This window comes from Acipenser ruthenus, chromosome 2, assembly GCF_902713425.1.
Source record: "Acipenser ruthenus chromosome 2, fAciRut3.2 maternal haplotype, whole genome shotgun sequence".
Lineage (NCBI taxonomy): Eukaryota > Metazoa > Chordata > Actinopteri > Acipenseriformes > Acipenseridae > Acipenser > Acipenser ruthenus.
In genome coordinates this window covers 7,975,621-8,000,373 of record NC_081190.1, presented here as the reverse complement: position 1 = coordinate 8,000,373, position 24,753 = coordinate 7,975,621, and the positions used below count along the sequence as shown (strand labels likewise).

The 24,753-nt window shown below is 41.2% G+C and overlaps 1 protein-coding gene across 5 annotated transcripts in view; it reads right to left on the bottom strand.

Annotated features, from left to right (window-relative positions):
• The window catches only part of LOC117403529 (rho guanine nucleotide exchange factor 28-like), a 107,493-nt gene that overhangs the window by 5,656 nt on the left and 77,084 nt on the right, over positions 1 to 24,753 (bottom strand). For 3 of the 5 annotated variants that reach the window (XM_034928519.2, XM_034928523.2, XM_058988117.1), the window contains 21 exons: positions 22,797 to 22,920; positions 21,586 to 21,721; positions 20,695 to 20,750; positions 20,365 to 20,422; positions 19,427 to 19,577; positions 19,096 to 19,217; positions 16,520 to 16,660; positions 15,527 to 15,777; positions 13,249 to 13,374; positions 12,902 to 13,019; positions 10,662 to 10,916; positions 10,364 to 10,440; positions 9,796 to 9,974; positions 9,252 to 9,343; positions 8,484 to 8,666; positions 7,452 to 7,592; positions 6,833 to 6,981; positions 5,360 to 5,377; positions 5,226 to 5,273; positions 3,460 to 3,924; positions 994 to 1,297 (listed from right to left, as the gene is read on the bottom strand). In XM_034928519.2, the coding sequence (XP_034784410.2) occupies positions 994 to 1,297; positions 3,460 to 3,924; positions 5,226 to 5,273; positions 5,360 to 5,377; positions 6,833 to 6,981; positions 7,452 to 7,592; positions 8,484 to 8,666; positions 9,252 to 9,343; positions 9,796 to 9,974; positions 10,364 to 10,440; positions 10,662 to 10,916; positions 12,902 to 13,019; positions 13,249 to 13,374; positions 15,527 to 15,777; positions 16,520 to 16,660; positions 19,096 to 19,217; positions 19,427 to 19,577; positions 20,365 to 20,422; positions 20,695 to 20,750; positions 21,586 to 21,721; positions 22,797 to 22,920 (3,194 nt within the window). Of the gene's footprint in view, positions 1 to 993; positions 1,298 to 3,459; positions 3,925 to 5,225; positions 5,274 to 5,359; positions 5,378 to 6,832; positions 6,982 to 7,451; positions 7,593 to 8,483; positions 8,667 to 9,251; positions 9,344 to 9,795; positions 9,975 to 10,363; positions 10,441 to 10,661; positions 10,917 to 12,901; positions 13,020 to 13,248; positions 13,375 to 15,526; positions 15,778 to 16,519; positions 16,661 to 19,095; positions 19,218 to 19,426; positions 19,578 to 20,364; positions 20,423 to 20,694; positions 20,751 to 21,585; positions 21,722 to 22,796; positions 22,921 to 24,132; positions 24,235 to 24,753 lie in introns of all 5 variants that reach the window. The other 2 variants (XM_034928514.2, XM_034928517.2) reach the window with 2 other exon arrangements.

The window sequence follows — 24,753 nt, the reverse complement described above, 5'->3', positions numbered from 1 at the left end:
ACATGAGTGCTCCACTGGACAACGTCATGAACCCTCCAAAAGAAACAAACCCTTGCAGGATCACTTCTTAAAGCACCACAGCTGGGAGCTGCATGTATGTTTTGATTATACAATACAGATTGTTACATGCTACCGTGTGCAGAAATTGCACCTTGTGTTCATGTTGTTTTTAAGAGCAGTGGTGCTCTCAAACTCATGCTGGTCGTTCTTCTTTCAGCGGTGTTAAACAAAGAAACAAACACAACACTTAATGTGCCTAACGTTATACAGCCTGTGCAAGGAGCTCCAACAACATCCTTAAAACATGTCATATATATATTACATACATATTTATATGTACATAGCTTTACCTAACTGGCATGATCACATTCGGCTGGTTGACATTATTCTTTGAAGAACTGACATCAGTGCATTGAGTGCTGAAAGTCACGTACCCACAAAAAGGACCCACTGTAATCCGTACTACAGTAAACAGGCACTTGTCATAGTCTCATTCCCGCAGCGTACATGTGTCTATATATGGAGCACAGGGGTCTCCAACCCTGGTCCTGGGTTTTATAGGTGTCTTTACATCATCAATGGCTAAAGATCTTGAACACATGTTAATCTTGACTAATTAAGCCAGTAATTGGTTCAATTAAATAACTGAGAAATCGGTTGAAACGAAAACCAGAAGACCCTTTAGCTCTCCAGGACCCAGGTTGGAGACCCCTGGTGTAGTAGGATGGTTATCTATCATGTTTGTGAAACGGTCATCTCACTGACTACAAGCTAAATCTCATCAGCTTCTCTGACAAAAGAAGGAGTGTCAGTGAGACAACATTCTACATCAATATAGAGTGCAGTGTATGACAGCAAGAACACCCAAGGGATTTCCATGGATCACCAAATGTTTTGGCATGACAGGCTTTAGGTTTGAGAAACCAATATGTAATCCTTTGCTGGGTATTTTTATGAAATCAGTTGAAATATAATTTTTTAAAGATTGTTTACCGTTGTTGGCTCTGTCTCTGTGTCCCCAGGCAACAGCGGCTGGAATCTGCTGCTGGGTGCTGTGCGGTCTCCAGTTCTGATTGGTGGAGGCCAGTGGATGGTACGGAAAGTCAGTCCTCTGATTGGTCTGGTTCTCGCTAGTCCGTGCAATCAGAGAGTTTAAACTGTTGTGCGCAGTGGGGGTGTCCGGGTACACAAAGGAACTGGAGCGGTGGTGGTTGTTAAGGGACATCTGCAAGGCAGCCTCATTCACAAAAACAGAACCGTCCCCTTCAAAGCTTCCTGAGCGGCAGTGACTGGTCACCTGGTCAAAGCAACAATAAGAGAGTCAAATTGGAATGATGACACCTCAACTAACAGAGAACTGACACCTACAGTATTTAGTCTGGGTTTCCCAAATAGATCTCAACTTTGCAAATTCAGTCTTTGAGGTCTGAGACTCTCCTGGTCTTTTCTTTAACCTAATTTAACCTGGCTACATATTACTATTACATCATCGACGATGCTGACAAAACAAACTGCACTTCCTGTTGATGATACACAAGCTCACCAGTGCCATCAATCAATAACATAAACAAATGTACCATTTTACTGTAAACATTACAAATAAATCTCGTCTTGGACATTGTTTGTACACTTCGTGAACCGGCCGGCTCCTCTGAAGAGTGAACTTAAACTTTAGCCGATTACACTTTTTATGCTGTCTGCTGTAGTAAACATACGTATTTGCCTTTTATTCTTTATTTTGGGTATTCGAATACGAAACTATTCGAAATTCCCATCCCTAGCAACACTGCACTGGATACTGAAGTAAACTGCAGCTACGTTTCAACATGAATGTGACAGTGCGCCTCGTTCAACCTTGACCTCTGTATACCAGAAGCAGTTTTATTGAACAAGTACACTTACGTAAATTGAAAGCAAAATTGTCTGTGTTGATGGTTATATATAAGAAATGTACTGATTTGGTTATCAGATCATAGGAACTGTCCACCATTAAAAAAGAATTCTGTCCATATGCTAAATATTCTCAAGAAACTATTATTAGGCAAAGAATGCTTCTGAAATACCATACAAGTCAAATAAGGTTACAAACTGAAAATAATGCAGAAAGTAGTTTTAATGCTGAAGATATAATGTGCTTTTTTGTTGTACGACTGTTGATGCTTGCAGTGTGAGGTATGTGCTTTGAGATTATTACATGCAAGCCTTCTTCCAATCTTTCTATGGAAGACAAGTGTTTTATAAATGGTTACCAAACAATTCACTCTTTCATGGCATGGTCAAAAGAAAAGAAAATAAAAACTAAACTACACTCAAAATGGGGAGACTGCTAGGACAATCTAGGAAAAATAACTTCACGCACCAGACCACATAACAGGGTATATATCATTTGTGACTTTTTTCCATATATAACGAATACTTAATTAGTTCATTTAGTCATAGTAAGTTACATTTTAACTAAAACATGAAACCCTATTGAACATCTCAGCAGCGTCCATGGTGGTTATCTGTGCAAGCTTCTATTTGTGTTACCTGTCCACCCTCTGTGATAAGACTGCTGATCTACGGAAACAGCTGCTTACAGATGCAGTACACTTCCCAGGGAAGAGGCTTTATCTGATGCTGCTCTGCAGAGCTGTCACTGGCAATAATGACCAGTTGACAGATTAGCTAAAGATAAGAATTCTAAACAGATAGTGGGACAGTCAACTCGGAATTCCTTTAAAGATACAATACAGACAGTGGATCTATTGCTTTGATTTAAGGCTCCAAAATCCCAGACATTGCGTCCCTGTATCAGAGTGATAATGCCCCGTTCCTTGTCTGAATCCAGTGGGCTGTCTTTAGATGAGCGTGGCTCTGCATTCAGATGCTATGTGGTGTAGTGTATCACCCTGTACAATGCTATCTCATTTCCACCTTCAGTTAGAAACAGTGAATGGCCCTGACCCGCCCAGCTCCTGTTCACACTGGGTCACCTCCACTGAGGTGGTCCTGTCACAACATACTTTAAATGAATAGAGACCCATCCACAGTGCCACACTGAGGAGTGTAGTTAAAAAGAGCAGCGATTTATAGTGCTGATCATGGAAGAAGGCTTTTCACATTTTTGTGGGCTTTTTTTGTATGTCAATCCTCATGCAAAAAGTGTGTAAAATTAGTATTACTTGAATATTTTAAACATATGATTTCTTTGACCAGCCAAATATGTATCTGTTTCTGTCAAACTGTGAACTGCACATAAAAGATTTAGTTGAATTAATACTGTGTGTATTGGACAGCCCGGATTACCCTTAACCACGGTACGGCTTCTTTCTAGTTTCACAATAAGGCAGTATATTTCTTACATCATCAAGGTGCTTCAATACATTGTAAAATGGCCCATCTAGTGGCCAAACACTGTAAGTCCAGCAAACTGGAAAGTGGAAGCTGAATTTTGTACAGTGGAAAGCTCCTAAGCACCTGCTTGCTGTCCACTGGAAACATCACAGGCAGGCTGCTCTGACGGCCGTGCTTCCAGCTGTCCAGCTTCTCCCTCTCCTTCTCCACCAGCCTCTGGCCCTCGCGCAGCCGCTCCAGGTTGTGCTGGTATTCCTGCAGCTGGCTCTCGAGCTCCTCGCGCTCGTGCTGCAGCCGCTCGGCTTGCAGGTGGCACTCTCGCTCTCGCTGCTCTAGCCGGCTCTCCTGCTCCCTCTGCTGGCGCTGCCGGTGGTCGCACTCGCGCTCCCAGCGCTGCTGCTCCAGTCTCATCTGGCTCTTCAGCCGCTGCACGCCGGCCAGCTCCTCACGCTGCTTCTCCACATTGCGCTGCTTCTCCTGCTCCTGGAGGAGGTTGCCGCGGGAACCGGGGAGGCGGGGCATGCGCTCGCTCTCCAGGAGGAGCAGCTTCTGGACCTCGAAGCAGCTGTCCTGAATCGTCACGGCCGCCTGAAAACAAGGAAAAGGGAACCTGGGGAATTATCTGACTGATCCAAAATTGTGCTTTGTGTGGCCATGTATATTGGTACCTGATATAATACGAGGCAACTTTCAAACTGACTTCTTCAATAGTTTCCTGAACGTTGTCTTGAGTTACAGCAGGTGATGGTAAAGAACCAAAGTCAGCAGGATTCGATTTAATCATCATCATTGCATTCTGATATATATAATGCCAAAAAACAACTTTCATTTGAAGTGGTCTACAGGAAACAACACACATGTGTTCTATAGGAAGCACAGCTGATTTTGTTCCACTATTGCAAGACCACAGATTTGATAAGGAGGATTTAGGGATGGAAATACATTTCCCATTGCATAGCAGTTTGATCCATTCCTGGTTTTAGTATACGTTTAATAACACACACCTGAGATTGTTATCTATACACTGTATCTAATGAAGTGTGGGAAACTTATAGGAGGCTGTGTGGTCCAGTGGTTAAAGAAAAGGGCTTGTAACCAGGAGTTCCCCGGTTCAAATCCCACCTCAGCCACTGACTCATAGTGTGACCCTGAGCAAGTCACTTAACCTCCTTGTGCTCCGTCTTTCGGGTGAGATGTAATTGTAAGTGACTCTGCAGCTGATGCATAGTTCACACACGCTAGTCTCTGTAAGTCGCCTTGGATAAAGGCATCTGTTAAATAAACAAATAATAATAATAATAACTGCTGTGCAGTAGGAGTCTTATTTCCATCCCAGGGATTACTCTTGACTCAGCAAACACTGTGTAGTTTATTATGTGTATTGTAAAACATACTGTTAACTGTTACATAAAGAAAGTACATATAGAAACATTCAGGTTTCTAAGGGAGTTGACTTTGCTGATTGAAACATATTTCATGACAAATAAAAGATTAGATGAGATTCTTGATGAGATCGAAGGCTTTTCAAAGCAGATTAAATGCTTATTATTACAGTTCAAACATATTGATGATTTTACTAACAGTACACTATTCTTGCTCAATAGGACAGTCAGATGTTTAAACACTGTTTCATTTAATTACACGCAGCACCTGGCTACAGTAAACACCTGGTGAAATGTGTAATTAAATATCTCTTTATAACAATGTTCCAGTTTGTTTCGTTAAAACATGTCAGTTAACAGGGATCGGCTGTTTATTTGCATGAAGACAGAACACCCCCCTTTCTAGCCCAATATAACCACAGAAGCCAATACAAAACAAGCTTGTGAAGAAGTTCTTTATGCAGCTTCAGCGAGCTTTGCTTTGCTAGATGATTAATGGAGTCTCACCTGCAAGCTGTACAGGAGTTGTGTCAAGCTCTGCACACTCTGAGCCACCTGAAAAAAAAAAAGTGTTTAAACCACCTGCAAACACGTTCAAGAACTATTGAATAAAACCATGCTGAACTATGAATGACCCTTACTTCAGTGCGAGAGACGTTCTGAAAAAGAGAAGTTTCCATTTCATTATTTTAACTTCAATTTTTTTTTTGTTACAAAGTAAATTGTGTCCTCACACACATACAGTAGGCTATTAATGATACATCAATATAACTTTAAAATTACAGCAACAGCAACTAAGACACTACCTGCTGTTTTGTTTTCTTTTCACTTGCTTGTCTATCATGTGTGTTGTCAGCCCCCTTGTGGCTGGTTAAGACACTGCAGGAAAGCTGTTGCTAGGTGAAGTGGTCAAGTGCTAAACAACATTATTGCAACTTTCTCAAATATATACACTTTTTATATTTACTGAGAACACTGACTGTTTTTTTTTTAATATAAAATACGTTCATTCAATTTAATTCACTCGCATGTACTGCATTTAAAATAACCAATTCAAATCACATAAAAGCTGATCTATCACCAGCATTACAATGATTGAAGTACTCTATTACTTCACGCAGAACCACACAGCAGTACCTCTGTTTGTATTTATAGTATTTTTAACCCTTTTTTGACAGAAATACCAATCCATACATTTTAAACACGTAATGCCATCATTCAGAAATACTAAAAGAAACGAATTCAATTCACTGACAAACGTTTAGACTAGTCTTTCAGTAAAGACACAGAGAAATGTTTCTCATCATAAAAACCCAGAAACACATCTAAACCTCAGTGTTTCATAGTTAAAAGCTAATCTGAAAACACACAGCTGCAGAACTGTTTTTGCAGTTGGCAGGAGTGCTAATTGGATTAACCATTATGTGTTAATTGATATCATTCATCATTAGAAGCAGCTATAAATACCATTGCTGAACACTGGAGAAGGCAGGCTTCGAAGTAAGTGCTGAACAACATGGCAATATTGATCCACTTTGTGATGTTAACTGAAGCAAAGGGCTATAACAATTTGCAGTCTTATCAATAAAAGTAATGTCTTCACCGTCTTCAGATGCTGACTCAGTATGATGGGGGTCCTCATTAAAACATGTTTGTAAGGATTATAGTCTATATGGTTTGCTTTGTATTTCTGTACATAAAAAAAGAACTACAGTAAGTGGAAATAGCAGTGGGTTTATGCATATGCTCTCTGTAGACATTGTTTAGTATGATGTATATCAAGAGAAGCATTTCGAAGCTCTGCACTGGAAATAATGAGAAACGCTGTTAGCTGTGTGAGGAACAGGTTCCCTCTGGGGAGGTTACGTTTGCAATGTTTAATGATCTGGGCTGACACATTAAAACTTCATAGTAAAGGCCCTCAGCATGACAATAGCAAAAGTTAATTGAGAAAGAAGGCTGGCAGAGGCTAAACTCCCTTCTTCAAGATCATCATAGCAAAATCCTAAACAAGAGTGCAATTGAGGGTTTACACTACATGATATTTCACTATCCTCGGTCCTTACAATCCTAACTCTTGTCATTTCTAATCCAAATCGAATACAAAACTTTACCTTGATGCTGGTATTGTTGGAGTCAATTCTCTTCAATTCGCTGAGGGATTGTAAGATGTACGAATAAGCTCCAGACCATTCCCCTTCCCTTATTTCAGAGTCTGATGACAGGGATACAGAACTAGAACTCTGTGTGTTCAAGTAATCAGCTTAAAAGGAAAAAAAAGTATTTTCAGTACAGATAAATTATGCACATAACGGCTATACTCGCAACATTCAGATAGTCTAGTAGTATGCCAGATTTTATTATGGTGACCTGACCATATTTTACAAAACACATTGTTTTAAGAATGTTCAGATTTCATACAGTTGCACGTGATCTACAGTATGTTCATGCAAAACAGATTCACGAACACTTCACACACCAGTGCTGCTGTAGTGAAATAAAGCTGGTGTTGTTTGACATTAAGATTCATTATAAATCAGGTCAGCATCATGCTAACATCTGGACACTGCAGTATCTGATTTATTGATATTATTTTCACTCCTGTGTGCTGTTATTAAGGCTGCTTGAATCTTAACAGTTGCTGGTTTGTAATGAATGCATTTGTACTTTATTAGCAGTATTGTGAAATAAAAATAAATAAATAAATAAATAAATCACCCCTTTTGCACTTACACTCAGTTGGAGATTCAGGAATACTACTGAAACTTCCAAAGGCTTTGAGTTTCATTGGTGAACTGGGCTCACCAAGACTCTCCTGTGATTGGCTACTAGAACCACAGGGCTGTGATGTCAGAGTAGCAGTGAGTTTTTCAGCTGAAAAAAAAGCACACATTTAGTGGTGAGAAATCTCCATTAAAAACAATGAGCTTAGATTTAGATTGCAGAGTGACAAGCTGTCATTAATGTGCAATATGGGATTTATATCCAAGAGATCAAACTCATGCACTGTATACTGCTGAGCTGCGCTTGTGAGATCAAACTCATGCAGTGTATACTGCAGAGCCACACTTGTGAGATCAAACTCATGCACTGTATACTGCAGAGCCCCTCTTGTGAGATCAAACTCATGCAGTGTATACTGCAGAGCCACACTTGTGAGATCAAACTCATGCACTGTATACTGCAGAGCCACACTTGTGAGATCAAACTCATGCACTGTATACTGCAGAGCCACACTTGTGAGATCAAACTCATGCACTGTATACTGCAAAGCCCCGCTTGTAAGATCAAACTCATGCATTGTATACTGCTGAGCCCCGCTTGTGAGATCAAACTCATGCAGTGTATACTGCTGAGCTACGCTTGTAAGATCAAACTCATGCATTGTATACTGCTGAGCCCCGCTTGTGAGATCAAACTCATGCAGTGTATACTGCTGAGCTACGCTTGTGAGATCAAACTCATAAAAGGTACTGTATAAGTTCCATTCTTCCAAATCAAGTAAGACTCTGACTGCAACACTGCTTATGGCAACAGATATTGTTGAGAACCGATACAGACGTGAAGTCATTCAACCAACACAGATAAACACAGACACACGGTCTGGCAGTACATTGTGACCCTTAACAAAGCTAGCCTAACGTGCTGATCTGAAGCCTGCCTGAACGTCTCAGAGCTGGACAATGAAGCAGCTGTGTTGAAACAGCCCGATCCATGCCCTTAGGCACAAATGGGAGGTTTGAAATGGATCTGAAAGCCCCTCACCCTCTCTGAGTGCTGCTGTTAAAAGCATGGCAGCCTGAGGCACATCCTCTGGGTCTGGTCTGATCAGTAAGTGTGGCTCCGGCACGGACTCCTGGGGGATGCTCATGCCTGTGAGCTCTGCATAGATCCTCAGTTTGTCTTCCAAACTGTTGCAGATCTGCTGGTCCTGGCTGCTGAGGGTCTCTGTCAATGAAGTACAATACAACTTGAATTTGCATAGCCCCTTTCACATGGCATATCAAAACTGTAGAAACTAACTGATTTTTATTTTTGGCTTAACAGTAACTACAGTGGTTCTCGATGTCCAAGGGCAAGAAACTCTGAGAGTGGATATTAAAAACCTCAGACAAATACAACCACACAGCCCAGGGCAGAGTGGATCATTTGGCATTAGCAGGTAATTTTACAGAGTGAGCTGCAATGTGCTTAATGTGCCCAGCAGGTGTAGCTGGTGGACAGTATAAATGTACTGCAGTTCAGTTGCTGGATTAGTAGTACTATAGGAAATGTAGTAATGCAGCCAGTAGGTCATGCATTGACCTCAGTATGGGGGTTAATTCGCTTTAGAAAGCGAATGTGTTTGATATATAAAACACAGTCGTGATAGACAATCTGAACTAGACGTTTCAAACAAAATTCTATTTGAACATGTGTATTAAAAAAGAACTACGCAGGTTGTAATAAGGGTTTGGCCTTAATACTGAAGCTACAAGGAATTTCTTGCAACAAATAACACTTTTTCCTGAGGCTGTAGAAAGCTGGTGTTACCCTGGAGTTTAAGGATCTTCTGTGCCCTGGCCTCAGCGATCCGCCTGTCCTCCTCGGTCTCACTCGTCCGCTCCTCCTCCTCCTCTGGACAGCTTCAGAGAGACATACGTGTTACTACCGTGTAACTGAACACAGCTCAGAATAGACACGCTGATAACACAGGCATCACCGTAAACACAAGCACCTAAAAAGAGGTCCTGACAGTATTTTACATCTCAGTAACTTTCAAGTTTATTTTAAGTTGTCATTCAATTTTCTTTTCCTAAAGTGCATCAGTGCATGTACTGTGGGACTCGCTTGCCCAGGGTGTCACTGAGTTTCTCTCCATGCATGGGGAAGGCTGAGGCAGCATGCATGTACTGTGGGGCTCGCTGCAGCATGCATGCACTGTGGGGCTCGCTGCAGCATGCAAGTACTGTGGGGCTCGCTGCAGCATGCATGTACTGTGGGGCTCGCTGCAGCATGCATGTACTGTGGGGCTCGCTGCAGCATGCAGGTACTGTGGGGCTCGCTGCAGCATGCAGGTACTGTGGGGCTCGCTTACCTCTCCACTGCTTCTCGAATGTGTCTCATCCAGCTGTTGCGCTCCTCTTTGGAAGCCGTATGAATCTCATACATCTCTGGCCCTGCAGACGAAGCGCTGATCAGAAACATCCCTCGCTCCTCGTTGGCTACTTCTCTCACTATTAGCTTCTGTAGAGAGATAACTGGAGGTTTCTGATCCTGGTGAGAAAAGAACAAATACATACAGAATGAAATAAAAACAGCTTGAGTGAAGAAGTGAAAACATATATTTCTCATTACCGGGAATAAACTGGTTAAAGAGCAGCAGTGTGGTTAAAAAAGCATGCTTAGTATAAATAGAATATGCAGAGCCATTGGAATTTGTTAACAAGGGCACTTGTGAAAATAGTTTGATCACAATTCTAGAACGTCGATAAGTATAGGCTCCAATGCCCATAACAACGTAAGGAACATCCATACCAATATTCATCACAATTCAAGATTTCTCTGGCTATGTCTTCACATCTATATTCCTAGGGGTATTCCTCTTCCACAGGGTGAAATATTCTGCTATCTATACAGTGTAAAGAATGGTTCTCCTTTCTTACCACAGCAGCAAAGACGTATCTTTGGTCTTTCTCCTGCAGGAATATTAGAACGTCAGTCAGAAGTAGAGCCATGACATCTGTGAAAGAAAGACACCTGTTTGAAACACGAAGCCGACACACACTTCCAGCTGTATTGGGAGCTGAGCCTGGGGTCAATTGGAACATAGCAGGGAAACAGACAGCAGTACTACCAAACGCTCTTTGTGAATTCAGTCAATGTGTCTACTTCATGATGATCTTTTTGTGCTGGTTGCAGGTTCAGTGTCTAAGTGCATGGTTACCCTCCTGGGTGACCCACCTTTCAGTCTCCCGGTGGCTGTTTTCCAGTAGACCAGCCCCTCATGCTGCAGAGTGCGGTCCCTGCTCCTCAGGTCCTGCTTCCGGAACGAGTTTCCGTTCTTCAGCTTGGCAAACGTCTTGTTCTCGATCCTGTTCAGGATCTCCAGCAGCTTCTGCTCCTTCTCGTACTCGCTGACCTTCAGGTCCACCGCCGCTATGATATCCTTGATCAGTCCCAGTGCTCTGGTCAGATCTGCATGCTCCTCTTTGCCTTCTAATCAGATTTTAATAAGATAACAAGACATTTAGTAAACAAGGGGTCTGAGTGAGGTTCCCATGGGCAGGCAATAAATGCTCCACCCCTAGTCATTCTGTCCTCCTTGAAAATGGTAACATTTTGGGGGATGACTGCATTGTGACGTGGCAGTCTCATTACATGATTCTGCACATTGTTAACGAGATGATTAATGAGGCAATGAAAGCCCACCCCCAGTCGTTCTGTTTCAAGGCTGCTGTACCAATGCTTTTGGCAGGACACTATGTATCTACTTAAAATAGATACCTTACAGCAGCCTGGATCTCCTTCTATTGAACAATGATAATGAATACCAACCAGGGCTTCCAAAACTAAACTTAAACTAGAAATATGGTCAAAGTTCAGTATGATGCAGAAAACGATAACTATAAAGAATGTATTTTTGACATATTTCTGCCTCATGATGTGGAATTTTAAAATGCTGTCATTTTTAGCAGACAAATGATATTGTGTACCACAGGTATTAACATTCCATCTTATTTTGATGCCTGTCTACCAAGAAATATGTTGAGTACATGTAATCCTATTATTTACACAATGCTGGCACACTTCACCCAAACGCTGGTGCAGTGAAACTTGGAAACGGTTTAAATAAGATTTATTACATAATACCCAATCACAGTTTTATATTCGCCAAATGACTGTATCAGCTTTAGGTGCACTGCCCCTTCCTTCTGGAACTCTCTGTCCAGTTGCATTCCAAATTCTACTTCTGTTTCTCTGTTTAAAAGCTCTCTCTTTTCAGCTGTCTTCTCTTCTTAGGCATCCTAGGCTTTGAAATAAGAACTGAGATTTTGCATCTTGGTTTTATGCTTACACTGTTTATCAATGTATTTGGAAAATGCTGCTTTTATCGTGTTTGTATTTAAGTTAACAATGTTTATAAATTAATTTGTGATTGTGCAGCGCCTTGGGACACTTTGGTGTGAATGGTGCTATATTTAAATTAAAGTTATTATTATTATTATTATTATTATTATTATTATTATTAAGCTCAGAAAGGGACATTTATATATTTTTTACAAAGATAAGAAATGTGTTTTTACTTTGCTGTAATCAGTGTACTTACTAGCTGTCACATTCTTGCAGAAGCAATGTTAAGCATTCAGTTCAAAAAATGAAAAATTGAAAGCTTATTCAGATTTAACCTGAAATTTCTCCAAGCCTGAACGAGTCAAACCCTCCTCAAACCTCACACTAATTGCTCTGGTACAGCCCCATTGTTATGGAAAGAAATTGGTGTCTGCAAGCCTTGGCTATATACTGTGGAAACCACAGACTCCTTCTCAACTAATCTGTGGGTAGCAAATTTCAGGCACATGGCAAGTAACAGCATTTGGCTGCCAGAGGGTACCAAATTCTTACATATTCCAGCAAAGGCCAAAATATTTTTTATCAGAATTGGTTGTGCCAGAAATGTTAAGTAACTTTCACTGTGCTATTAAATTGCATATCACGTCCATTTAGATCACTTTTTGTTACCCTTGAAAATATGTAATAATTTCCCATTGTTTACATGTTTTTACTTGAAAATACAGTTAATCTGACTTAAATGTTAATGGAAAGTAACAAGGAATAATTTAATGTAAATGTAATATCAATTTCATATCTTAAATATTAATTTAACATTAATTTAATATGCAATTCCATATCTATTTAATATTAATTTATGCCACGCAATATAAAGCATTACCAAATGTACTGTTAGAACTAACTGCTAGAAACATGTGCTGTTAATGTTTAACAGCTGCTGCACTTTGTCTAGTGGGCGGCTGACCCTGTGATACAGTATCAATAGTCAAGCCAGGATCATCTGTTATTCCGTTTTTACAGTTTGTAAGTTGTTAACAGGAGATCCCAGCTCAGGGGTTAATGGAGTCCCTGGGAGGTTTCTGGAGCCCTGTGTGGAGCTGATTTTCTGGAGCCCCTGTGGTCGAGCTCACCCTTGGAGTACTGCAGGATCCGCTCCAGCAGGACCGGGTACTTGGTGATGCGCTGCGTGACCAGCAGGATGCACTCTGGAACCTCTCGACGCCGAGCCAGGAAGTTGTTACTTTGTTGCTGTACACACAAAGATAGAATTGTGTGTAATAAGAGTGACAGCAATTACACACACGCAGATTACAAACAAGTATATTAACATGTCTGAGATAAAGATAAGACCAAGGCACACACACACAAATGATTTCACTTTAGATTTACTATTAGTACAGCAGATTTGTATAAAAATCCTATAAATAGTTTTTCGTCTGTCCAGAGATAAGCCACGACAATGTATGACAGAACCTACTTTGATAAAGGCTTGGAATTTCTTATTTTGCTGTTGCAGCTCTTTGAAGAGGTTAACCGCCTCAATGTGACGACTGCAAAATTCTCCATATACTTGTTTCATCCTCATTGCATTTTCTTCTGAAAACTGTAAAAAACAAAGAAAAAAAAAAAAAAAAAAAATAATAATAATAATAATAATAATAATAATAATAATAATAATAATAATAATAATAATAATAATAAAGCTGTGCCTGGTGTATATAGAGCTTCTAATATGTGTGTGTTCTATTGTTCCATCATCTTTAATTCATGCATACAGTGTCTTATTCATCCAACATCTTTAGATAGATCAAAGGAATTAGGGCTGCCTGTATTTTGTATAACTTGAAAATAACAATACAATCACAGAAATGTACCTGACATTGACAGTTCATCAATTCATGAATAAAAGACAAACTACAGTCTACTCTCATTACACTGTCACCTTAATAATATCAATGGTTAGATCAGAGTAACATCTAAAAACACAGACCACAGTCTTTGCATAGAAAAGAAAACACCACAACAGAACAATTAAGAGTTTGCTAAACCAATGCGTATTAATCTGCACTTTCAGCAGAAGTGGTGCAATGCTGAATCATTTCCAATGAAGCATTACAGTATATATGGTGGTAAGAGAGAGTCTGACAGGACAGCAATCGTGTTTTATTCAAGGAAATCCATTCCTTGCTATCAGGGGCGGTACAAGTAAGACAAAAGAAAAGGAGTAGACTTTTTAATTGGCTGTGTAAATAATTGTTATTTTCATTTTTAACCAATGAAAACAAGAGTGCCACACCGGCTAATAACAACGCGTACTGTGCTCATATTAATTGTATAGATGAACTGAGATACATGTCATGCCAATGCCTCATCTAAAAGAGCAGCACTGTAGAAGAATTCACTTCACTGTTTGTATATATGGGCTCCCCCGTAGCCTGCCATTCTTACAGTCCAAACATTCTACTGCTTAACCAGTTTCATTTCAGGACCAACCTCAGTGGAGGAGGAGCTTAGAATGACAAACACATAAAGATGCAAATATCAAATCCTTATTTATGTCCTAGAAGAAAATAAAAGTTAAGCTAAGCTTTAAACTATACCCTGTGGAACACAGAGTCTCATTCAAGAAAAAAAAAAAACTAAAGAATAATTAAGTCTCTGGGAAGACTTCTATTGTCCAGTAACCTTAACTGGAGCACAAGGAGCTGTAAGCTCTACGGTATTTATTGGTAATTGCACACCAAAAGCAGAAACTAGAGAGATCTATTAAGTATGTGCCTGTTCAGACTGAAGCATTTCATGAAGTTGAAATAAGAACAGAATGCACCAGGTTCCCTGTTCATACAGTGTGTATAATTAATAAGCAATGTGTTGCGTATTCAAAGAAGCTCACCCTTTTGCTAATCCCTTTAAAAACATATGCACCGCACACTGAAGAAGGCACAAGTGGAAATCGTTTGCCTGTCTGACCTAGCTTCTTATAGTTTTACTTGACAATAAAAATCGCACTTGCATTTCTTTTGCACTTGCAAGATGTATTTTTTGTCACACAAGAGCAGCGTTAAGGATCAGGATTTTTACGTCTTACGTAAAATACATTCAAGCTGCAGTGAAAATGTGTGATTTGCAAGATGTTACTGATTTAACAAAAGCTACAGCTGGCACACTGACCACAGACCTCTAAGAGACAGGCTCACTTAGATCAGAGAGCATGGTGATAGAAGATGAGCTGCCTGCCAAGTTAATCTCAATACTCCAGACCCTTACCATCCAAATCTATATCCCTAGCACAGAATTGTACTTGATTTCATTAGCATCCTTTGCATATGTGAATCCATCATGCCGCATGCTTGCATTAATGCTAGCACTTTTTTTCTGATTTTCCATTCCCTTTTGGCACTCTTAGCAAGAGGCAGTCACAACAAGAACTGATTTGTATTCCGGATACATAGTCAACAACTTCCATGATTTTCTGGGGATGGTAAAAGCGTGGATCATCTCTTACTATTTGACCTACAGAATCAGAAGGCCTGCATGGCTGCAGTTAGTGTGTGGGATAACATTGTGCATAAAAAAGTGTATTTTTTATTTGAAATGGTACCATAACCATGAACTGTTCAAGTCAAGCAAGCCGGTCCAGTCACCCTGAAGGACAATAGAGGTACCCTTGGATGCCCAGGACTTCAAGGTGCGGTGGAGTACAGTCCAGGCACTTGCAGGGTTTCTTGCTAACTCTCTGCTGGAATGAGGCTTACTTGGTGCACCAGGACGTCCCCAATGCGGTGGATGAGGAAGTTCCTGTCACTGTCCTCCTGGGCGCAGTCTTGCCGCCGCCCTTTCATGGCCCCGAAGAAGCTGCTGTGCATGTGGAGCAGCTCGTCCAGGCAGGGGAAGATCTTGGCCACAGTGCTGGGATCCAGCTGCACCTCCTCCTTCATGCCTTTTCTAAAGACCTCCGACATGATCAGCAGAGTCTGGATGTGGTGCATTTCTGTTTGCATCAGTTCTGAGTAATGAAGCAAGACAACGTTATTCATATACGGTAGAGTGCAAATTATTAGAACACACCTCAAGACCTGTCACTTATATCCTTAATCTACCTACCTGCATGAAAACACCATGACATTGTGACTCTGCTTAAATAAATGCCTATTTTCATCAAACTTGTACTCACACTTCAATTTGGGACTTCATGTGTTAACCTCAAGCTAATGCTAAATATGCAGTCCAATGAATGTATTATCTTTCCTCTGGGGAAAAAAGTTAGAGCATTTCTAAAGGGAAAATTGTTCCTGTTAGAAAACTGTAAACTGTGTGTCAGACCAAAATTTAGTACATCTCACACTCAAAAATGTATTCATATATTTAGAATACATCTCTAGGCACTTTTCAGACTTTACACCGGCACATGATGCGTCCCAATTCAGGTTAGTGCGTTGTGACATTTGTTTAAACGGTCATTGTGTGTTTTTCATGCTAGAGGGCAATATCTGACAAGTAACATGAATTTCAGCTAGTATTACTGTATATAAAGATTAATAAATATTCAACTAACTAATATTCATCAAACAAAAAAATAAAAATAGCTGAGTGGCTGACTTAACTGAATTCCGTGTATTGGTTCCAGATGGGAGCTGGTGGTGGCTACACAGGCTGGAAGAAGCTGTAGCTCGATTGTTGTGATTATTATTGTCTCAGTACAACAGCAAGAATAGTTTGCTCCATAAATAAGCTGCTCATTGACTCACCATAAATAACATCCTGCCTTTTAATCACATGTTTTTCCTGCTTGCTGCAGAACTTCTGGTCCACGGCCAGACTCCAGGACTCTGCTTCGTACTCCGCTGAGTCTACACCGAGGTCACTTCGCAAGGGGGCATCAACGGTGTCTGTGCAATAAGAAGAACAGTGTGCCAGGATTATCAGGGTTTACTGCTAAAATAGAAACAACTGCCTTAACTAAGTGAGAGCTGTCAGAATATGTCAAAAGTAGCATTTTAGTCAACACCATAATGATAGATTGTAGATCACATTTCTATTCTTTATTCTTTATTATTTAAAAAGACAAAGTTAAAAACAGAGCGATGTTTCGGCCAAACGGCCTTCATCAGACTGTCAAACACGTAATTGTCATTCTGTGCTCTAGAGTACATAGTGATGCCAAAGCATCAGCGAGGAAATACATGATTAAGACTGCATTGCTTCTCTTTCTCCAAGATGTTTGAAATGCTGACAATGTTTAGGGTGGCAGCCCGTTGAATCCATTGGGAGATGTCGATTAGGTCCATCAGTATTACAGCAGTCACTCAATTTCTGAAGCCCTGGACACACTGTCCGATACACATGCCTTCTAAAGCCCTGGACACACTGCCCGATACACATGCCTTCTAAAGCCCTGGACACACTGCCCGATACACATGCTTTCTAAAGCCCTGGACACACTGCCCGATACACATGCTTTCTGAAGCCCTGGACACACTGTCCGATACACATGCTTTCTGAAGCCCTGGACACACTGCCCGATACACATGCTTTCTGAAGCCCTGGACACACTGTCCGATACACATGCTTTCTGAAGCCCTGGACACACTGTCCGATACACATGCTTTCTGAAGCCCTGGACACACTGCCCGATACACATGCTTTCTGAAGCCCTGGACACACTGTCCGATACACATGCTTTCTGAAGCCCTGGACACACTGCCAGATACACATGCTTTCTGAAGCCCTGGACACACTGTCCGATACACATGCTTTCTGAAGCCCTGGACACACTGTCCGATACACATGCTTTCTGAAGCCCTGGACACACTGTCCGATACACATGCTTTCTGAAGCCCTGGACACACTGCCCGATACACATGCCTTCTAAAGCCCTGGACACACTGTCCGATACACATGCTTTCTGAAGCCCTGGACACACTGTCCGATACACATGCTTTCTGAAGCCCTGGACACACTGTCCGATACACATGCTTTCTGAAGCCCTGGACGCACTGCCAGATACACATGCTTTCTGAAGCCCTGGACGCACTGCCAGATACACATGCTTTCTGAAGCCCTGGACACACTGTCCGATACACATGCTTTTTGAAGCCCTGGACACACTGTCCGATACACATGCTTTCTGAAGCCCTGGACACACTGCCCGATACACATGCTTTCTAAAGCCCTGGACACACTGCCCGATACACATGCTTTCTGAAGCCCTGGACGCACTGCCAGATACACATGCTTTCTGAAGCCCTGGACACACTGTCCGATACACATGCTTTCTAAAGCCCTGGACACACTGCCCGATACACATGCTTTCTGAAGCCCTGGACACACTGCCCGATACACATGCTTTCTAAAGCCCTGGACACACTGTCCGATACACATGCTTTCTGAAGCCCTGGACACACTGTCCGATACACATGCTTTCTGAAGCCCTGGACGCACTGCCAGATACACATGCTTTCTGAAGCCCTGGACACACTGTCCGGTACACATGCTTTTTGAAGCCCTGGACACACTGTCCGATACACATGCTTTTTGAAGCCCTGGACACACTGTCCGATACACATGCTTTCTGAAGCCCTGGACGCACTGCCAGATACACATGCTTTCTGAAGCCCTGGACACACTGTCTGATACACATGCTTTCTGAAGCCCTGGACACACTGCCCGATACACATGCTTTCTGAAGCCCTGGACACACTGCCCGATACACATGCTTTCTAAAGCCCTGGACACACTGTCCGATACACATGCTTTCTGAAGCCCTGGACACACTACCCGGTGCAATCAATAGCAACGCCATTTATCAGTCGCATCGGCCACTGTGCTATGCTTTGTTTTTAGACATGCTTTCTAAAGCCCTGGACGCATCGGCTAGTGTGTTATACCCACTTGCAAATCTCAAAGTCACCAACCGTGTTTGGTCATATGACTGGAGACAAGCATGCATTCTCTCTCTAATATATATAATCTTTTTATATAAATCTATACACACACACACACACACACACGGTACTCCATTGGTTTGTATACAATGTCTCTGCCGATATCTTTTGAAAACAAGCCCTGACAGCCCCATAAGCATTGCACTTTTTAACTATTAGACGAAATATTTACAGGAAACTTAAACTTATTATTATAACTTGCTATAATCTGTACTAAAGCCAACGCTCCTTATCTCTTTAACATTCTTCTGACTCAGATGAGAACTTGCCACATGGTGACACCCAAGCGGTGTGACGAGAACAATACTGATCGCTTCACCTAAATGTCACTCCGTGGCTGTGCTTGGATTTAAACAACAACAATACAAATCATATCTTACCATCTGTTGCATATGAATCAGTGGAGGGTGAAGTCCCCATCAACTGAAGTGTCTCCTCAGAATGGGATTGGCTCCTCCAACTGGCACTGTCCCCATCCGAATCCATCTCCTCGTTCAGCCTCCTGAGACAGCACAAACACACCAGGGTTCAGCACATTCTCATTGACAGCCCGATTCACTTTCTCTAAATCGCTCTCTCTTCCTACCTCAACTGGTCTATGGTTTCAGGAGACCTCCCCAACACTGCCATGTGCAAACTGCCTTTCAGGAATGACCACTCATAGACTGGAGGAAGTCTGATTTGATATTAATATTAAACATAGTGCCCTACCGCTCCATGCTGACAGCTGACATGCTCTTGGAGATGTGGGGGCCCTGGAGGGAGGGGTCTCGTCTACCGTCCCACGATGTCCCCACAGGGAGGGATGAAGACGTGTTGATCGCTGGGAAAGCTGGAGATGGGATTTCTCTGACAGCCGAAGCTGTAGAAAAGGGCATTTAAAACGGTCTCAACATGGCCCATGTATTCAAAATGAATTGGATATTTGTATTTGGGGGGAACCCAATTTGAAGATAAGGTGTGATGTGGTACACCCCGCCCCTGTGTGTATTATATTATTTGTTGTATTATTATTTTAAATGTATGGTTTAGTGTGGTAAAAAAACGTTTTATTGTTATTATTTTTTGACAGCCTGGATGGGGTTAAACTGCCCCATCCAGATAAAATCGTGAGAATGCCTGGTCAACAGCGAGTACTTATTGATAAACTGGCTGTTGACCACACATATGATAAAACCCGTGCCGAATGTTGTCGAGGGATAAACTAGGTAACTGATAGCCAGTTAATCCCTCGAACCACAATATAAAAACCTGCAGCTTCGGATGAACTTGGATGGTGTGTTCAGAGGCAGAACGAGAGTCAGGAGGTAAAGCTAAATAATGCAGAGAGAAAGATCAATAACAATTGCTACGCATGCTGGTTCTACTCCAGCACCATACTTGTTTGGTTCCGTGTTCTGTTTTGTCTGTTTGTTTTGGCCTCTGTGCCGTTTTGTTTTGTGAAGTGTTTTGTTTTGTTAAACCTTTTGATTTATACTAAACCGGCGCAACAGCGCATTCACTCACAAAACTGTGTGCGATACTTCCTGCTCTGACGTCCCCACAGAGCCTATCCGTGACGACAGGTAACAGATAGTTTCTATATATCTGCTGAAAGCTATTTTGTTTTCTTCTAGAACACTGAAGATGTCAAGTAAAGCATGACTCACACTGTGGGGAAGATGCCGGCTTGTTCTTGGCTGCCACTGTGTGTTTATCCAGTTTCTGCTTAAACACAAATGAACAGAATTCAAAATTAGGTTGGCTGAAGAGGGAACTAAAATCTTCAGATGCGATTCAGTCTCACTGTACAATGAAAGCCAGTCAAGTAGACAGACTTGGAGGCTAGTGCCTTCATGTAACCCTCGACACGTTGCTGTGCCAATGTGAACCCAGAGAAGACCGGTCTGTCCCCATGCCCAGGCCAGTAAAAGTTCCTCATTTCTTACAGGACCACATCGGTCCACAACACGCAAATTTGGAGATAGAGGGGATTTTACCTTGAGACATGGTGTCGTAGAATCTCTGCAGCCTTTATGGACACTGATCGTACAGTCTGAGAAGAAAATACATTTAAAAAAGCAAGTAAGGCAAGGTATACTATCATGTCCCTTGAAGTACTAAAGCAATTCAAATATTATGACATTCTAACATTCATCTGTATTTCATAAGAAAAAATGTATAAACATTTCATCAAGGGGCCAGATTAAAATAAATAAATAAAGATGTTGCTTTATGTAACGCTATTCAATCAAACTTCAAGTCATAGGGGGGCACACTATGCATAAACAGTTTCCATACACATACCGTACATATAAATACTGTGCCTCTGGAAAGTTTGAATGTCGCCACAGTTCATTGAAATAATGCAGGTATTAAGTTGTTTTATTGGCTTTGTTTTTTTTTTATCCCTGGCATCATTTTTTCATATAAACTGATTCCACTTGCAATCTGCTAATATGCTACAGTGTTTATAAAAGCTGACCCTTTTATAAATCCTGACTGTTCACAGATGTGTTGAAATACCCCACTTCAGATGAAGTGTTTATTGAATCACAGCTCTGTCACTTGTATGACTCGCACCGCCCTGTGATTTGCAGTGAGCAGTGCTGGTATTTTAATACATTTCCATTGCTGTTTGCTTAGACCTGGGTCAGTGCCACAGCACTGTTATCTATTCCAAATCAAACATGTTAGAATAATGTTGGACTTGAACCTCCCTGATTCTGTCCCACTGAATTAACTGACCAAATGATCATCAGTTACTCACTTCATCATAAAAATGACTTAAACATGTGAACCCCACTGCTAAACTTTCAGCTTCAACTGAAACTTAATGCACTGTTCTTTGACATTTTTGTAAAAACAACTACTGTACAATGAATACTCACTGAAACACTGCAAGAGCTCTTTCCCAATGGCAGGCTTGTCGCAGACCAAACACAACGTCAGTCCTGAACACGATCCCGTTATGAACTGATGTCCATTGACCAACTTGTCCTTTCCTTCTTTGTCCTTATTTTTCCCCTGGAAAACAAATAAATGAAAAAATAAATAAACACAAAACACATTAACTTGCTAGCAGTACATATTCCGTGTCTTCTGTAATGCAAAGAGAAAGCTAAACGTATTAAAACCTCTTCAATACAAGATATTCACATCAAATAAATACAGTTGAAAGAGAAGCTGTTTAAAGATTAAACGAGGCAGCCAGATTGGTCTTTGCCTTCATTACCCTGTTTAATGTGTGTTCTCGATACACAGCAAACAAGTCTCCTGGTAACCATGCCTGCACTGTGGCTCAAGCCAGTTAATGATTATAGAGCAAGGGAAAGCCCCAGTACCGTCACCCAGTTCTCCCACACAGTGTTCAGAAAAGCTGTTTCACACAGTTATAGATACAATCCATGTGCACAACATGCACATGAATGAATTAAACCGACTACAAAACACTGATCATGGATTATTATTCCTTTTCACATGACTAGTTCATTTCTTTCAAATGGATGGATTAATCATACCACTGAGAGGTGGGCAACTGTTGAACAATAACATTAACCCAGGCCTCCAGACAGTTGCTATTGCATGAACTATCTCTTTGCCCTCAGAAAGCTTGAAATTGATATAAGGTCTTCCTTTGAGTCTGTAGCTGCTGTAGTACTATGGAGTTAGTAATGGGACATTTCACAGCAGTGAACCAAGGGGACATTGGGAGGATTTCAGAAGACATGTTACAAATACCAGCTAAAATAATCTTAAATGTGCAGTACAGGATTAGACCCATTCTCTCTTACTGGAGACTTCAATGTCTAGTGGTAGTAACGTTTACTGTAAATTGAAACCAGGAGTGCAGCTAGTCACTACTTGTTACTGAAGGGAAGGGATTGCATTGTATGATTGGTAGAATACATTTAAATGGTAACATTATATATTGACTGGGTAATATTTAACAGCAATGATAGTGAGATTATGTCATTTAGTTACACTACCCAAGTGCTGTACCATGAAATCAATGAACATCCCGGGTTACTGCAATAATCATTCCTCTGGGAATCCCGTCACTGCCTGGTTTACTCAGAGCTGCCCCTGCTTTCATTCTTACCTTGTTCTTGTTCCTTGTGCTAGACATCCTGCTTTTCAAGAAGCTGATAGTGCGACTAACTTTGAATTTCTCCGATTCACATTTGGATGGGATAATGTATTTATCCCACTCCTCCTCTTCAATTCTGTTGGGCAAATAAGGAACCGTCATAGAATGAAGGAATCCACATGGAATCGCCTACAGTACAACTGGACTGGATTAAAAAAGCATCTCCTTCCAATATACTTTACAAAGTTGTGCTTTACGCTATACATGAACTGAAACAGAATATGACAAATCACATTATGGAACAAGGTCTTCTTGAGGGTTACAGTATAGCGCAGAAAACCAAAATGACCCAATTTACTGTATGATGAACTATTTCTCCCTTTGACATTTGTTGAACACGTAAGTTTAATACAGTGAAAACAACTTAATAGAAGCACTGATTACTTGAATCAAAAGTAGGCCTACATTGTAATCAGCGATTGCATTTGCTAGTCAACCAATACAAAACATATTATCAAATCAACTGCTTTGAGTGGTCGAAATGAAGGTTATCACTTTAAGAGGTTTTCGCTGTACTGCTTTTCAGCATTTAAAAAATAACGGCATTGTCACTTTTGTGTTTACAGTCCAACAGAAACAAGGCTATTAGTTAGTTCAGACAGTTAGATTCTGTGTTCTACACAGCGAACAGCAGTGAGGCATACACAGTAGTATGTGTCTGGAAGATGCATTACATGGCAACAGTGTAAGAATGAAAAACTCCTGCTTAGCCATAGCAAACCAATCTTAAAGCTTTACAGGTCTAGGAAAACAATAACTGCACTCAAACCCTCACACCACCCTCACAGTATACATGTAGGACAGATAACTCCTTTCAAAACAGCAGTAAACTAATCTAATACACCAAATGAGGTTAACCCTGGCCCTTCCTAACCAGGTCTTTGTTCCAACCATTCTTAATGTTTAATTGAACCAATTAAACCTCTGAATGCAGGGAACTACTTCATAATACCTGTTATACCTGGAATAGAATAGCCCTCCACAGCTGGAGTTACCCATCCCTGTAATACACCGATACATAATGCAGAACCTATGTCCGTTTTCTTATTTATTTATCTATGTGCAGTATAATAAACTACTGAATTGGCTATCCTGGGATAGACTTTCTAGGCAGTATGGCTACAGCAGGAGCTCTTCTAACAGCTAGCACTAAATGGGGAGGGAGGGAGGGGTGTGTTTAGTTGAGTTACGAAGGCATAGCCAGTGGAATGGGTTAATGTGGTTAACAGCACATGGCTTGCTGGTCCTACGCATGCGTGCGGCTGTAGAAGGGGGCTATACCACGTACTCCTTGAGGAACTCCGAGAGAGTGAGGTGCTGCAGGGACTCTGCCAGCTCCGGACTGCCCTCCTCCTCTGCTGACTGAGCCCATTTACGGAAATTTAACTCCCTACAGAAAACAACACATGACCTAACGTTCGACTGCAGGAAACAACACGGCCTGCAACCTGACACTTTCAAATATAGCTCTCACACATCACCAACCACCCGGTAGAGTTTTGATTGTACCTGTATTAAAAAGGTGCACTCGCTAGCATTTTAAAAGCTCTTTAGAGAACTGCTTTAGGTTATCTTATAACCACTGTGTAGTTGAAGGTTGTTTTTTTATATATATACAATAAGTATTGATTGAGAGTTACCTCATGTTTCATGGCTTTTTATAAATTGATTTTTGCAACCGGGTATTTTGATTTTAAAATATAATATAGAGATGCAATATGACAACAGCTAATTCAGACCTTGTTAATTCATCCCTGGTTCACTGCGACCCTTTCTTGACCTCCTCGTGTCACTGCACATCCTATTTGAACCTGGATCATAATAATTTTTCAGTGACACCAGGAAGACCAACTGTGAACCAAATTCCCAAGAGGAAGCACTTACCAAATTTGAAATCGTTTTTCTTGCA